The 15,531-nt window shown below is 55.5% G+C and overlaps 2 protein-coding genes across 3 annotated transcripts; one reads left to right on the top strand and one right to left on the bottom strand.

Annotated features, from left to right (window-relative positions):
* Positions 1-293: 293 nt before the first annotated feature.
* NKX6-3 (NK6 homeobox 3) lies at positions 294-2,888 on the top strand. Its single transcript, XM_042024952.1, has 3 exons — positions 294-889; positions 1,892-2,061; positions 2,138-2,888. Exons 1-3 carry the CDS (start codon positions 508-510, stop codon positions 2,366-2,368), a joined length of 783 nt encoding a protein of 260 aa, XP_041880886.1. The 5' UTR covers positions 294-507; the 3' UTR covers positions 2,369-2,888.
* Positions 2,889-6,431: 3,543 nt separating this feature from the next.
* GPAT4 (glycerol-3-phosphate acyltransferase 4) lies at positions 6,432-15,378 on the bottom strand. 2 transcript variants are annotated; one of them, XM_042024950.1, is made up of 12 exons: positions 13,268-15,378; positions 10,668-10,737; positions 10,042-10,339; positions 9,884-9,958; positions 9,380-9,469; positions 9,172-9,265; positions 8,535-8,674; positions 8,278-8,333; positions 7,888-7,973; positions 7,540-7,668; positions 7,383-7,462; positions 6,432-6,812 (listed from the first exon to the last, which is right to left on the bottom strand). In XM_042024950.1, the coding sequence occupies exons 1-12, from the start codon at positions 13,430-13,432 to the stop codon at positions 6,704-6,706; spliced, it is 1,392 nt and encodes a 463-aa protein (XP_041880884.1). In that variant the 5' UTR covers positions 13,433-15,378; the 3' UTR covers positions 6,432-6,703. The 2 variants fall into 2 exon arrangements, with proteins under 2 accessions (XP_041880884.1, XP_041880885.1); XM_042024951.1 differs by having other exon boundaries at positions 8,559-8,674; positions 13,268-15,365.
* Positions 15,379-15,531: the final 153 nt, after the last annotated feature.

The following is a 15,531-nucleotide window of genomic DNA, read 5'->3' as shown; positions in this document are numbered from 1 at the left end:
CTATCCTATCCTATCCTATCCTATCCTATCCTATCCTATCCTATCCTGTCCTGTCCTGTCCTGTCCTGTCCTGTCCCGTCCCGTCCCTCCCGCCGCCGCCGCCGCCGCCGGTGTTCAAAGCGCAATTTGTCTGGGCCGGGCCAATGGCGCGCTGCCCCTGAGGCGCAGCCAATGGCGGCCGCGGCCGTCGAGGCCCGGCCAATGGGCGCGCCGCCCGCAGCCCCCCGGCCAATGGGTGCGCGTTATTCTAATCGGCCTCGTCTTTATCAGAGAAATGTTGGCGCTGCCCAAGCCCAAGTTGAGGGTCCGGGGCCGGAGCCTGTGCGGGGTCACGGGGCGCTTCCCACGCTGCCCGCGGCCCCGGCCCCCGCCAGGATCCCAGTGCCAGCCAGGCGCCCACGGGCCAGGGCGGACTCTGGGGCCCTGGAGCCCCCAGGCCAGTGGTAATGGGCCAGCCATCGCGCCTCCGGGGTTCCGGGCTCTGAGGGCCGCCTCGGTGCTGGAGCTATGGATGCCAACCTGCCAGGCACCTTTCTGCTCAACGGCCCCTCGCTGGGCCCCTTCCCCGAGGCTAAGGCGCCTGTTTGCCAGTACTCAGTGCAGAGCTCCTTCTACAAGCTGGGACCCCCCGGACTGGGTGCCCAGCTGGCTGCTGGCACCCCCCACGGAATCTCCGACATCCTCGGCCGGCCCGCGGCGACACCGAACAGCAGTGTCCTCCCTGGCTACCCCCACGCGGGCGGATTTAACGGACTGAGCTCCCCGGGCGTCTATTACGGGCCCCAGGTGGGCGCCCTCCCCAAGGCTGGTGGCGAGTACCTGCCGCGGGGACGGAGCTGCTGGGCGGAGGCGGCCCCGGAGTGGCGGGGCGGCCGGCAGTGCGGCGGCCGTAAGTACAGTGGGCCCGGAGCGGCTGGGTGGTGGGTGGTTGGGTGCAGCAGCTGATGGGCAACTTGCAGACCCATCGGCACTAGGTCAAAGGCATGGGGCAGGCTGTGTCTTCTCCATTGCCCTGCACGAGACACGGCTGGTTGGCTAGCAGGCTGCCCGAGGACAGCGGGAAAGGCCCCAGTGCCAGAGCTGCTGGACCTCAAACGGTGGCAGAACTTTTGGCTCAAGGGCACGGGCGGCTTTAATGACAAATACTAATTCTTTGCCCCCAGGGAGCCACAGCTGGCAAGGACAGGCAGAGCCTTCTGACTTACAAGATATCCCGGTTGCTCAGACAGCCTCACTGGGGGTCAGTGACTGTTTTAGCTCAGGGCAGAGACAGGCAGGATGGCCAGCCCTGGGCTGGCTGCACTGCCTTCCTGGTAGAGAGCTGGCAGGGGAATTGCAGAGCATGTTGCCACTGCTCCAGAGGGTAGGTGGGATGGGTGCATCCACTGTCCCGGGGGAAGCCCCGCGAGGCTGGGTGCAGCTGCTCAGAACCTGCAGCTCTGGTCCCCTTCACCCCTTTGCCGGTGATGATTTTGGAGCAGATTGGGTTAGGCAGTTTGGCTATCTGCTCCTGGCACAGCTACTAGCCCATGTTCAGCCATGCCTGTCTTCTGTCACGCATCCTGCAAGGTGTGGGGCATGGGTGCTGCATGGCTCTGGGGTAAAGCACTGTTGATAGCGACCCTTACCCTCTCACCACAGCCACTTAGCACTGTCCTTGATCAGGAGGTGCATAGCCCAGCGCTGGCCCTGTGGGATCTGCACAGTGGGCAGCTCAGCCCTCCTGGGATGGGGCTGAAGCCCTGAAGCAGGAATACAGTTTTAATTTGGAGGGGAGCAGGTGTGGAGGGACTCTTTGGTCACTGAGGGCTGGTGAGTGTGGACAAGCGGAGAGCTGTCCAGAGTCGTGGGCTGCCAAGAGCTCACCCACTTCTCTCTTCCTCTCCTGTAGCCCCTGCTCACTTGGCTGACAGCATCCATAAGAAGAAGCACACGCGCCCAACCTTCACGGGACACCAGATCTTTGCTCTGGAGAAGACTTTTGAGCAGACCAAGTACCTGGCAGGTCCGGAAAGAGCACGGCTGGCCTATTCTCTTGGTATGACTGAGTCTCAGGTGAAGGTGAGTATTGGTCCCTGTGTGGCATGGGTTGCGCAGCGTGATGGCCGCTAACTGAGCTGGGCCCACGGGGCAACAGGTCTGGTTCCAGAACCGACGGACCAAATGGAGGAAGAAGAGTGCCCTGGAGCCCTCCTCATCCTCGCAGCGGGCGGGGGGCTCTGGCGGAGACCGGGCGACCTCTGAGACCGAGGACGATGAGTACAACAAGCCTCTGGACCCAGACTCAGACGACGAGAAGATCCGACTGCTGCTGAGGAAGCATCGTGCGGCCTTCTCGATGCTGGGCTTGGGCACGCACAGCGGCTGAGCACCAGCATAGCCTGCCCCTCTGGGCTGGGGGGTGACTGGCCTGGCCACCTGCATCCTGCCAGCGGGTGACTCCCCTCACCAGCAGGTGCCTGGCTGTTGGGATGGGGTGGCTGAAAGCTGGATGGGGAGCATGGCTTGCAGGGCTGGGAGCAGCACACGTGGGTAGTGTCAGGTGCAGCCCTGTTACAGGCGTTGATGAAATAAAGGTCCCAGTCAAGTCCCAGCACTTGTTTCATGGGCATGTGGTCCAGGGTGGCCTTGTGAGGCTGGGCCAGAGATGGGTTGGGGATAGGATGTGTACGGGGCAGGGCCTGCATGCCAGGCAGGGGAAGGGGCCATGCTGTGGTTCTTGTGTGTGGGGTAGGAAGTGCCCACAGAAGCAGGTGAGCCCTGGAGATTTTCCCAGGGTTTTCTCTGGTTTGGGCGTGTACCAGCAGCAAGAGCTGCTGGTTCAAAAGTCGCTCATTGGGGCCTCTTACTGGAAGCTCTTAGCAGCAAATAAATATCATTTATCTTAACAGTGTGAGTGAGAGCCCATTCACCTGTCGGGGCTGCAGGATTGATGTGGCATCAATAGCCCCAGTGTGTTTGCCTGCCAACCTGTTGGGTCCCCCCCTGCGCCGTGCTGCACCCCTGTGCAATGGGGGCTGCACATACAGATGTGTGTGTGCACATGGGGCTGTACACCCCTGCTCTGGCTCCCCATGGCTCACCAATGGCATGCCAGCTGTCCTTACCTGCTTAGGATGCCAGAGGCACTCCAGGCACAAGCACAGTACTGGGGGCCGGGCAAGCTTGGCAGTTGTTCAGCCAAGAGCCAGCTAAGTGCCAGCCAGGTGTAAGCAAACACGTGGGCTGTGTCTTGGAAGGAAATCAATAGGAGATAAGGTGCTGCCGGCCCATCAGGCACTGATTAGCAGGGTGGCACAGGCACAGAAGGGGTTGGAATGGGGCTGGTGAAGGGATACCCTTCCCTGAGGCTGCAGGCAGTACCTGCAACAGGCTGGTGGCCAAGTCCATGCCTGGGACAGCTGAAGCTCCTGAACCACTGGGACTTTTCAGTGGCCCTGAGCACCAGCCTTGTGTGGGTCTGCAGATCATTGCTGTACAACCTGCCAAGGCCCACACTTGGCTTAAAGCCCCCTCTTCAGTCTCTCACTGGGCTATGGGCACTTTGCAAGGAGCCCTGACTGCTCAGTGCCCTTTTTCTAGGACTTGGGGGACTACAGTCCCTGTGTAGGTCCCTGTCCAACCCCCGCAGTGAGGGGGGGCTTGTAATGCTCCCCTCTCAGCCATGCAGCCCCCTCCACTGCCTCCATGGGACAGATGCTGGGCCAGGACAGAGCTAATGGACCCTTTGCAAGGATGTTGGATGCCAGGTCTCATGGGAGCATGGTGCGTGGGGCTGGTGGCAGGGCTGGAAGAGACACATCGCTGTCTGCGGATAGAGCCAGTGCTCAGCAGGAGCAGGTTCCACATGGTGGGAGAAGTGAGGGGCTGCTGGTGGGATATTTTTTTAACATTTTCTAAGCTGCCCAGCTTGGCTGACAATTTTTAATGTACTAACTGCCTGGTCCAGTGAGCTGATTAATTGGTGCTGTGGAGATCAATACAAAACAGAAAATTAAAACAATTTTAAAGTGATTAAGTAGTTTAACACCTGTCTGATGCCACGTCAGGGCTGGGAGACAAATAAAGCAGGTGGCAAAGGGCCTGCTGGAGCCAGGGAGAGTGACAAATGGCTGCTGCAGCCTGGCTGCCCCGTGCATCCCCACATTGAGACAGGACCCCAAACAGTGCTGATCCATGCAGGGCCCCAGCCCAGTAGCCAGGACCAACCCCTTCTCCTCCCCATGCTGCCCACTGTGGCTCCCACATTCCCACTGGCCACCTGCTGCTGCAGCAGAGTGGTGCCCCATCAGTGCTGGGGTCTTGACAGGAGCAGTCAGCAGTGAGCACCAGCTCTGCCCACCCTGTGCCTGGTGCCAGGCAGCCTCAGGCTGCGTGGGCAGAGCCGGGAGCCAGCTGCGCCGGGGGCGCGAGCACAGGCAGGCCAGCCTGGCAGGCAGATGGATAGCAGCTCCGTTTCAATTCTGCATCCCTTTTCTCCCAGACAAACCCCGTCGGATTTTCATAAATCAAAGCGCCACACTGTTTAATAAAAATTTATTGACTTACAAGTGATTATTTATCAAAAGGCCATTAATAGCGGCTTCGGGAATGATGTGCTACTGGGTGGTGCGTGGAGACTAATAGCAAATCAATGCCAGCATCCGGGCAGAATGCATATGAGGGCTCCTGGCCCCAGTGGGGTGCACGGCTGCTGCAGCCGGAGCCAACAGCCCCTACCCTGTGGGCCACCCAGTGCTCCCCCCCTGGTTATTTATCGCTTACAAATGAAATGATCGATACTTTTAATCTAGAGCTAAATTTATTAACTTTCTCATCGGAGAGAGACATATTGACTGGGGGCATGGGGTGGGAGAGCCAAGGAAAGATGGATGTGTGCCTCCTAACCTGTCCAGCCAGCTCCTTGCCTGCTGTGGAGCGTCCTGAACACTGCTGGGGATGGTCCCCAAGCACAGCAGGATGGCTGGAGGTCCCACAAAGCTGAGGAGGGTTCTGCATGTCACCATGGTGTCAGGGACAGGGAACCTAACTGCAGGCAGGAGACTTGGGGGGCACCTGCAGCTGGGTCCAAGCGCCTGAGGACAGGCGGGGGCAGGGCAGGGGGGCGGGGGAGGCCTGTGGTCTTTGCCCGTGCCTGAAGGAAATGTCTGTCCCACCCCCAGAGAGGAGAGCTCTGGGGACACAGCCCTTGAGAGGGCTCAGGAGTGGCTGCTGAACGGGGAGAAGTGAAGGAGAGCCTGAAGACCCTGCCTGGGCAACAGGGACGGGCAGGCAGCAATGTCCATGTCCCCAGCAGAGTTGTGACTCCAGCTGCAGCTTGGCACATGGGGAAGGGCCATCCACAGTACCCAGTGAGCATGGCACTGCCTCAGCAACCCCTGGCTCGCTGTGGCTCCCTCCAGAGCTCGCCACACCACAGCACGGTGCAGGGGTCTTCATCCAAATGGGCCCTGAGCAAGAGAAAAGCTTCGCAAGCCTTGTGGCCAGAGCAGCAAAGTTCCATCAGGCAAAGAAAAATAAAGCACAGGGAAAATCCAGATTTAAGGCCACTTACACAGAACAGCTGTCCTCACCTGGCATAGCAGATGCCCTCCCCAGCAAACAACACTTGAGGTACAAAGGAGGCACTTTGGTAACTGCCTTCTCCAGAGTGCTAGAAAATGCAAGCAGGCTTCAGCAGGTAGCAGTGAAATAGCTCTTGCTTCTAAGAGCAGAGAACCCAGTGTAAGTGCTCAAGTTTGTAGGAATGTAAGGAAAATGGGAAAGCACATGGAACAAATGCTCAAATGCAAGTTGTTTTACTGAATAATTTACTTGCAGAGCAGAAAGGGGCACCACCACCAGCACAAGATTTCAGTTTTCTTGCAACAAGTTGATACTATCCATGTGTGTGTTGGTGCATGACAAGGTCAGATGCCACCGTTTCCCTCAGCAGACATTTGAAAAGGGATATGCTGCCCCAGCCATGAAGTCTTGGGCTCTCCTACACACCCTAGGCTCCCACTATAGCACGTACAGATTCCTCAGGAGCCCCACCTGCCACTCCAGTGACACCTGGCACCTCACAGCCCCAGGGGACAGAGGGAGGTTTCCAAGGAGTGTGATCCTTACTGCATCAGGAGCAGCAAAGAGGCTGTTACTCAGACACCGTAGAAGCAACAGTCTGGGTCAAGCTGACATGAAGGTGGCAAAACAAAAAGATTTCTCCTGAAAGAGGATCTGGAAAGGGCCTGAGAGACCACATTCTGCTCCTAAGGGGTTTATGCCACACACACGAGGGGCACAGGCTCATGACGCCTCCCTTGGTTGTCAAGGCAGTCCATTTCAGCACAGCTCACTGGCTTTTGTGCTGTGGGAAACTTGTGACTGACACACATGCATATCACACCAGTCCTTCCCTGGGGTTGGACACACCAGATGGAAGCACATGACACTGTAAGAGTTTCATTTAATATTGCCCCTGCAAGGGGCTTCACTGTAACAGTAACGAGAAGGCATCTTTGCCATGAGCTGCCAAGGGCCTAAAGACTCCAGGCAGTAACAGTGCCTCCAGGAAACAACAGCCAGAGGATGAAAGAGCGAGTCCAAGCAGCTCTGGAGTAGCCCAAGTCCAAAGATTCGGAGTTGCTCCAGACAAGCCCTGGCTGGTGCTGGAGGCAGAGGGCTTTGACCAGCCCCGGTGGCAGTGCTGGAGGCAGCAGACTCAGGAGCGGCTCCGGTCTTCATGGCTGCCTACAATCATTTTGCTGTAGAGTTTCTGTTGCTCCTCCTTGAACGCGTCTTTCACCTTCTCCCTTTTCAGTCCTCCATCCCTGGGGAGAGAGTCATATCAGAGAGGCTGCAGGCAGGCACCATCTTTGGCTGGGACTGCTCAGGGCAAGTCAGAGTTCCAGTGAGTGCTGACAGCTCCCCATGTACCACACGCTGCCAGGGCACACTGCAGACCTGAAGGGCACCACTTTCTTACCTGGTTCTGCCAGGAGCTTCCCCCATGGCCCTGCAATGTGTTCAAAATAGCAACTCTGCCAGAAACGTGAACTACTCTAGTACCACTACAGGAAACTGCCTGCCTGCCTCCCAGGCTCTGAGACTTCAGTGCCTGGGAAAGCAAGTTCCCAAGCTGAACACACCTTGCTGAGCAGAAACAAGTCAAACCCAGGGCATCCCAATGCAAGCTACAATCGCAGAATGAAGCCCTGATGCCCAGCATACAGAAGAAGCAAAGACTTTGGTCCCTACTACAGAAGAACACTCCTTCATGGGCCTGCTCTACCCTAAGCAAGAAACAAATGGAGCTCTTGCCATGGAGCCCATGAGCACATGCCATGACCCAGAAACAAGGAACTCTGCCACCAGGAAGAGAAAAGCCTGCCTGGACTCACCAGAGCAGATCCACAAGGCCCCCCTGCCTGGCAATGGCTGACTTCACTCGATTGGCAAACTGCACTGCGTCCTCTTCAGGCTGTGGCAAAGCAAGACTGTTCAGCAGGAGTGAAGGGCAAAACAGGAAAGCGATCAGATAGGCTGGGTTCACCTTACCTGCCTGGTCATTGGGGGCAAGTACCAGACACTGCAGACGATGGCCCAGCTGGTCATCATCCTGAGGAGGTAGGTCACCATGCCGTATTTGCTGCTGTTCCAAAAGGCATCTCCAAACTGTGGGTCATACTACAAAGGCAGAAGAGTTCACGGAAGTCAGGCAGTGGTCGCACCCTCTCTGAGGCTCCAACTTCCACCCCAAACTGAGCTACAGGTCAGCCCTCCCAAAGCACTACATGGAGTGACCTCAGCTTTCCTGTACCCTCAGACCAGGCTGGATTAGGTTGCCAAGACAGAGATACAGAGGGACAGACAGACTTGTGACCTAAGAACATTGCCTTCTCATACCTTGATGGCTACAGGGTAAACTGTGGCTCCAATTTCAAAGCTCCCCTTTTTGAACATCATCACAGATGTGTTGTTGATGCATGTTCCTGTAAGAGACAAGCACAATCTTAACTTTCCTCTCCAAGTCAGTTCAGAAGTCTAAGCTACAGTATTAAGGGCAGGGCCACAGGAACCCAGCAACTCTCCCCTAACTCTCAGTCCATGCTCTGTTCTCTGTGTGCACAGAATGGGTCATCAGGACATCATGTATGACTCCTGCATTCTGGGCTCACTCAGCTCTAAAGACACAATGTCCCTTTTGTCTCAGTGAAGGGTTTCAAGCCCTTGGCTGTGTAAGAAGGAAAGCAACAGAGATGCAGGTGCTTGTCTGTCTGGCCTTGTTGCACTCACCTTCTGGAAAAATAAGAATGGGCAATTTGCTTTTGTCCTGGGCATGTTCTGTGAGCCTAAACAGAAGAGTGTCAAAAATTAGCAGAGAGGACAGAAGCTCTCACTAGCAATCCACACAGCATATAGTCCTTAACCTGCAGTCACCAGGGACTATCAGGGCACCAACAACAGAGGCACAATCTCCCAGCACCTATGAGGCCATGCAGTGTCCTCATCCAAGGGAGGTGAGCGCTACCTCCCCCAGCCTTCAGACCCACCCCTGCAGCCAGCGACTGTCACACCTTCTGGCGACGAGGTGACGATCTTTGACCTCAGAACGTTCGAACCAGACATGGGGACAAGCTTTCACCATGGCTCTCTGTATCACACCCATGAGCCCTCCATGGATCTGACCCACCTGGACAGGGCAAGAAGACACAAGTTACAAGACCTGGGCACACATGAAAGCCAAGGCAGCACCCGGTTTCACAGCCAAACTGAGGTTCATTGTTGCTGCCTGTTCTGAGCTTCCCCTCCACCTTCCTACCCCTACGCTGGAAAGGCTAAGAGGAAAAGTCCCACGCTCTGACTTGCAAGACAGATACAGCAAACCCCAAGTGCTTTCCCCATGGCAGGAGGTCCAGCTGGGGAAGCACTTTGCTCTTCCAACAACAGCAAAGCCTAGAGCTCTTCTTGCAAAGCTGCACCAACAGACCCCTGGTGCTTTGAGTTCCAGGCTGAGCTTGCACAAACACCACGTACAACAGAGTCTGACAGTGCCCTGCCATGTCATGCAGGGAAAAGTAGCTCTGCATGCTCAAAGGACTCTTGCTGCCTACTTCCTGCCCCACAACATGCTTGCTTGCTCCCTCCATGCAGGCGACCAAGCCCGAGCAGGCAGACCCGGTGCCTTACCATCGCATAGTAGCCATCACTGGCCAGGATGATCACATCAATGGGGGAGGTGTGATTGGCCACACAGATGCCTCCATTTCGGGGTCTGTTTTCTCTAGATGCAAAACAAAGGTAGAGGTGAAGAAAGAGGAAGGCAGCATGAGGCCTACATAAGGCCTGGCATGGAGAACCTCCTGGGCAGGGACAGCCTAGAGCAGACAGGCCTTACCGGTCGTGGTAGGTGATGATGGCTGTGAGGGCACGCACGCAGATCCGGTAACACATCAGGTGGACATGTTTGCTCAGGAAGTCCTTACACCTGCAGCCCAGGACAGAGACCATCACTCCCCAGTCCTACAATATCCCCGTAACAGTGCCACTCAGCTCAGCTGCCCCAGGCCCTGAGATCCAGCCAAGCCTTCAAGTCTTTGCTACTGAAACATGTCCTGAGCTTTGCTGTCAATTTACGATCACTGATTCTTAAGTCACGAGAATAAAATTTTGGCCTTTGCTCTTTTCTGCTATTACTCTTTTCAGAGGCCAGGACAAAGTGCTCTGCCACCGGCTTAGTGCTCACATCTAGGCCCTTTGTTGAAAATTACAGGGTGTCCACGACCACCTGCTGTGTCTGCAGGTGGCAGAACAGAAAGCCTTGCAGGAAAATTTCAGGATTATCAGGTCTCAAACTGCACGGAGTTCTCCCCATCTGCTCTTCCCTTGAAGATGAACTCACCTTCCATTTGGCAAATATCCCACCACTGTGGTACCAGTCACCAACAAGCTGATGCCAGTAAAGGCCAGGGCTATCCTGCAGAAAGAGGGAAACTATATGCTAGCAAAACCAGGCCACCAGCACCCCCTTGGCAGGCAGGTCCCTGCACCAGCACTCACCTGAGGGGCAGAAGGAAGCAGTAGCGGATGAGCACACCGAGTCCCCAGAGCACAGTGAGGCGCAGGCTGATATACTGGAAGTTGTAGTTGGTCCTGCTGAGCAGGTTCCAGGACTCCAGCTCTTCAGCTGAGAACCTCTTGGTCACTTCATCATCCATGATGGTCTCGATGCCTTTGCGGCAGAAATAGAAGATATCCGAGAGCTCAAATTCAGGGGTGTCCAGGGCTTTGCCACTGCCACTCCGGCGGATCTCCTTGATCTCCTCCTCCAGTGATGTTGGCTCCTTTGCAATGATACCTGCAACACACCATAGGCAGCTCTGAGAAAAGTGTGACTTGCCCGCCCAAAGAGAGACGAAAGCCAAGGCCCTTCCTCACCCGCCCTCCTCAGAGCCTCCTTCCTTTCTCCAGTCCAGACAGGCATAAACCAGTCCTCCCCACTATCTAGAAATGAAGCACTCACAGGGTGCTTCCCTGCCCTTCCTTGTGAAACAGAGTTCTCTAGAACTCCCTCCTACTGGAAAAGACTTCCCAGCAGACTTCAGCTGCTCAGAGACACCACATTTACTCCACCTCCCCAAAAGAATTTTGAACTCCCTGTGTACCCATGCAGGGCAGGATCTCACCATTGACATACGGCTTGTACAACGGATGGTTCTTCTCCTTGGCACCACGCTCTATTCTCAGTGTTGCCCACTGCAAGACAGACAGGACAACCAAGATTTGCAAGGCCTATAGCTCCACAACCCCCCATTTTACAGCTGACTTTCAGGGGAGAAGATGGGGCTAAAGCAGGAGGCTTCCACACAGAACTGAAAGAGTTAGTGATGAACCCAACTGAACTGAGGTGAAGCAGAAACTGGCCTGGGAAGCAGGGAGTGCCAGAGGGAAGAAGAGTGCTCAGTGATGAGATGGCACAGCAAGATTTTCTGCAGTTTCTGTGACCTCTCAGCTCTGCTGCACCTTGCACGTGGTTGCCACTGCACAGCTTCTGGCTGAGCTGTGCCTCCTGCTGGGGTGTCTGCACCAAAGCGTAGGAAGCTGGTTGGGGGACCAGCACTATTTTTCAACCCTTGTTTCTTCTAAATTCAAAGCGGAGACTGTGTTTTCAGGTTGCTGCTGAAAACATCAGGCTGATGATGGAATGGGATCCTTTCCCCTCTGATTCAGCTAATAGCTGCTGCTGCTTCTCAGCTCAGCAATCCACCCAAAACAGCAGCAGCAAGCACCCTCAGACAGCTGGCTGCCAAATCCTGCGCCAGGACTACTTGTTCTCTCAGCTAATTTTCAAGGGCACCAGCACAAACTGCAGGCTGGATTTCTGTGCAGCTTTCCTGCCTGCCCTTCACGTAACCTTCACGGCCTGTAATCCATATAGGTCGGGAAGGACAAACTTCTGAAGGAGGAAGACTTGTGTACAACATGCTTATCCGTGAAGAAGGGGAAGTTGCTGGGAACTCTGGCATCCTAATCTAAGCCCATGCCAGCAGCAGATCAGGAGGCAGCAATGAGGGAATGCTAATTGCATACGGAGTGTCCTGCTCACCTCGCAGCTGCCTCTGCCAGCAGCTAGAACTCCAGGACTGCAGAAGATTGCCTAGATACTACCATCCCAGAAGTCAGGAGAGGAGCTCTGACCTCGCATGAGCTAAGCAGCCTATGGAGAAGGCATTCTTTGCAAGCCCAGCACATCTCCATCCTGACTGTGGCAGCAGCAAACCCAGCCTCCCACCTGAGAGGCAGCAGGCAGGTGCCCTCCCTCCCCAGCAACACAGGTGTGCTGCTGCCAGCCAGGCCTCACAGCTCAGGCTGTGTCCCACAAGCTGTCAGACTCTGCCACGCTCTCACATGCTGCCCCTCTGGCCTCAAGAGCTGGGAAAGTATTTTTGGTAAATAATAGCCCTCCAAAATACAATTCTGAATGGTCAAACTTAATAAGTGAATTTTCCACCAAATCAGTGACCAGTTGTGCATGAGTGCTCCTCTATCCCACCCCTAAGATTCTTTAATAAAAACTGAAACAGACTTCCCAGTCTTTTCAGAAAAATAGTTTCAAACACCAATATAGGTACTGAGAGTAAATGTTCCTGAATTGAAGGAAGGGGGGGAAAAAAAAAAGAAAACATTGTGAAAAGTTCCATTTTTTTCTGCCCACTTCAGTCAGTAGATTTGTAGTAAGGTCTTCAGATATCTGTATTAATGAAGCCCCTCACAAAGCCCAAGGTCTTCCCATTTACACCTCAGGCTTTTGGGAGGACTCAGAGTTTAAAGAGCTGAACACTGCGAGCTCCAGGGCTGTCTTCGCAAGCCAACCAGTACAGGAATACTCTGGGGACAACCAGCCCTGTTCAAACAGCAGTAGCTGTACCATGCATCCTTTAGCAGCATGAACTCCACATTTAAGAGCCTAAAACCTCCATAGAAAGCACTCTGCCCTTCACCTGGGCTGCCAGGGTAGAGTGGTGTAGGCTTTACCTACTACTCTTAGTAGATAAAAAATTCTGGTCTGGTCAGGGACTTGCTTCAAGAGATGCTGGCTCAGAGACAGCCCATAAAATTAGTCCACCAAAGGCAGGCAAGGGAACAGCATGACAACAAGCTGGAAAATTCCACTTGGCCTCTCTGTGCCAAGAGGGTCGGCAAGGGCTGCTGGTTGTCCTCCAAGGCGGCAGGTCCAGACACGGCTCAGCAGGCGACGCTCCAGGACAGAAGCATGTTGAGAGCTCTGGGTTCTGGCCACAGACCACTCAGGGCTTGCAGGACAAAAGGCTTGCTTCCTGCCGTACCTTCTCTGCTTTTGCTTCATCCAAATGTGTCCTGGAGAGGAGCAACCTGCTGGCTGCAGTCTGGTCCCTCCCAATCACACCTGACACCAAGCGGTACCAGCACTCCACCTTGCCTGGGACACGAACTCCTCCAAGCTACCCCTCAGATCCTGCTGCACTCCTGCCGACTGCCAAGTCTAGCCTTGCTAGACTATTTCTTTAATTGAAGACTTACTAGATTAATTACAGCGAAAAAACAGCCCACAGACAAGAGGTCTTGTAAGCTGCATTTGGCTGAGATGAGCCAAACAGGTCAACTGGCAGCAGCACGACACCAACAGCCCAACCTTCTACTCCAGTCATCCACAACGCCCTCCTGAGGCAAAAGCCTCTCTTCCTACCATGACCATGCCTGGACAAACCTCTGCAAACACACAGAACATTCTGAAAACATGACTTACCTGAAAAATCTTTAATAAAGTTTCCATGTAAACCTTGCGGATGCCAAAGGAGACTCCAAAAATTGCTGGCACGATGATGAAAACCAGAAGCAGAGTGAAGAGGACAGTTATGGAAATCCCCAAGAGATTAACCACTAGGCTGTCAAAGGGGAGCAGGAGGAACATGGTGAAGGGCCCAGGCAAGGCTGGTGCCCTGCAGCCAGACAGAAGGGCTGCTTGCAGCAATGAACCAGTCCTCCTGTTACTCAGCAACAGTCTCACACATGCACCGAGTCTGCAGCCTGCTCAGAGACCCCATTCCAAAGTTCACACCCTTTTGGGGCTCTGAGAGAGAGAATGCAACAGGATCAGGGAGAGCACTTGGGTAAACAAGCCAACAGTCTGCCAGGAGCTCAGGTGAGTTCACACGGTGCAGCCCAAAGAGCTCAGAGGAGATGGTGCACACACACTGGTTTGTCCATGGGCGTGTGGTGGGCTCGGCAGCAACACGACTGCAGGAACAGATCCCTTCCCGGGCTGCCACTGAGCAAGTCCTGCCGTGGGGCAGCTTGTGGAGAATCTGGCAGCAGAATCCCCTCCCGGCTGCTGAGAGCATGCAGAGTCTCTTCAGAGGGACAAGGTGGAGTCCATCCCTGAGCCTGCATTGGAGGAGATCGAGGGAGCTGGCACTCAGAGGAGCCTACCGTATGTGGAGCTATTATTGTTCTCCCCACGAGGACATGCGCACCAGCACGGGTCCTTGCATGACGCCTGGAACAAGTTTAATTCTGGAGGCCCCTGGCATCCACTCACGCTGAAGGGTCATTACAGCCACAAATGAAGCCTGTGTCCCTGGAAAGCTTTCAAACAGCAAGTTGGGTTTCTTGGCAGACGTGGCACTCACATGCCACCAGCAGCACTGAAGGAGAGCAACTGAAGTCAGCAGACCGGAGAGATGTCAACGCAGAGAGGGTGGCAGGATGCCAGAGACAGTGGGCTCTGAAACCTGGAAGGCAGTACTTGGACTGAGGTCACACCATTCAGAGCAGCTCCTGAGACACAGCAAGACTGAGACTGGTACTCTGGCTACTGCCTGTCACCGTCACTTGGGAATCACCTCCTGTTGCCATTCATCCTGTATTTTCATACCATGCACACCTCAGATGGAGCAGACTCATCCAGAACCACACCTACGGCACAGGATCCTGCAATCAGGTCCCAAGTACAGGAAAGGAGTGACAGAAAACCCTTCCTCATGACAAAGATCTTATCACGTCCCTCATTTCAGGGGCACCTGAGAGAAATGAGGAAGCCAGGTACCCAGATTCCTGGGAAGGCATCACTTCCTCTGCTCCTGTACATCTCATCCCCAGTGACACAGGGCAGATTTATAAACAGTTCAGGACAGGAAGTTAGCCTAAGGGGACAATTACTGCTGATGATTAGTCAAAGAGGAACTTGCTGGGGCACAGGGACCAGTCAAAGGTCACACACCCACAGGGCCAACGGTGGCTTGTGATAAAAATTGAGTCTGCTTGGAGGAGACCCCTGTCTGGACACCACCTTCGCCTGGCTACGGAGTCTCAGCCTGAGGATGGGATTTAACAGGTACCTGACAAGCACACATGGCAAAGGAGAGTCTGTAAGGATCCTCTTGTTCCCCTGTACACTACGTTCCAGCTGCTGGTTACACACTGCTGTACCAGTGATGTTAAGAATACTGTTAGTGCTTCAAAGGCATATACACAGACCACGTACTGGGAGAGGCAGCTCCTCAGCCACACGTGCAGCTGCCCATTATGCCACAGCTGTCACCCATCAGAACCAGGACTCATGCTGGTAAACTGGCCAGACCGGCCCTCTGAGCCGGCAGCCGCGGTTGTGAGGGGTCAGCTATTACTGTCCTGCACCATGTCACCCGCCACGGCAGAGCCCACGTGTGCCGCTGCAGTCCTGCCCGCGGGCTCCCGGAGCCGCCCCGCCCCGGGGCACAGCCGGGCGGGCCTGGCAGGCACAGAGAGCGCAGCCCACACCGCTGTTTCGGGGCTGCAGCGATTGACCATCGTCCGCCCGGTCGGCAGAGCAGCGTAACGGCCCGCCCGAGGCCAGGGCGGCTGCAGCGAGACCGGGGGCGGCGGCGAGGGTCGCTCTCAGCTCTTTTCCCCAGGAGCGCGGCGGATCACGGCAGGGCTGGGTCTCGGCCCTCCCGGCGACCTTCGTCCTCGGTGTGCGCGGGGCGGGGGCGCGCGGCGGGGCCGGCGCGAGGGGCACTGCGGCGCGGCCGC

This window comes from Corvus kubaryi, unplaced genomic scaffold, assembly GCF_017639235.1.
Source record: "Corvus kubaryi isolate FWS band 111438036 unplaced genomic scaffold, C.kubaryi_AGA036_p1.0 37265, whole genome shotgun sequence".
Lineage (NCBI taxonomy): Eukaryota > Metazoa > Chordata > Aves > Passeriformes > Corvidae > Corvus > Corvus kubaryi.
Note: the sequence above shows the minus strand (reverse complement) of the source record. Positions and strands in the feature narration are given on the sequence as shown.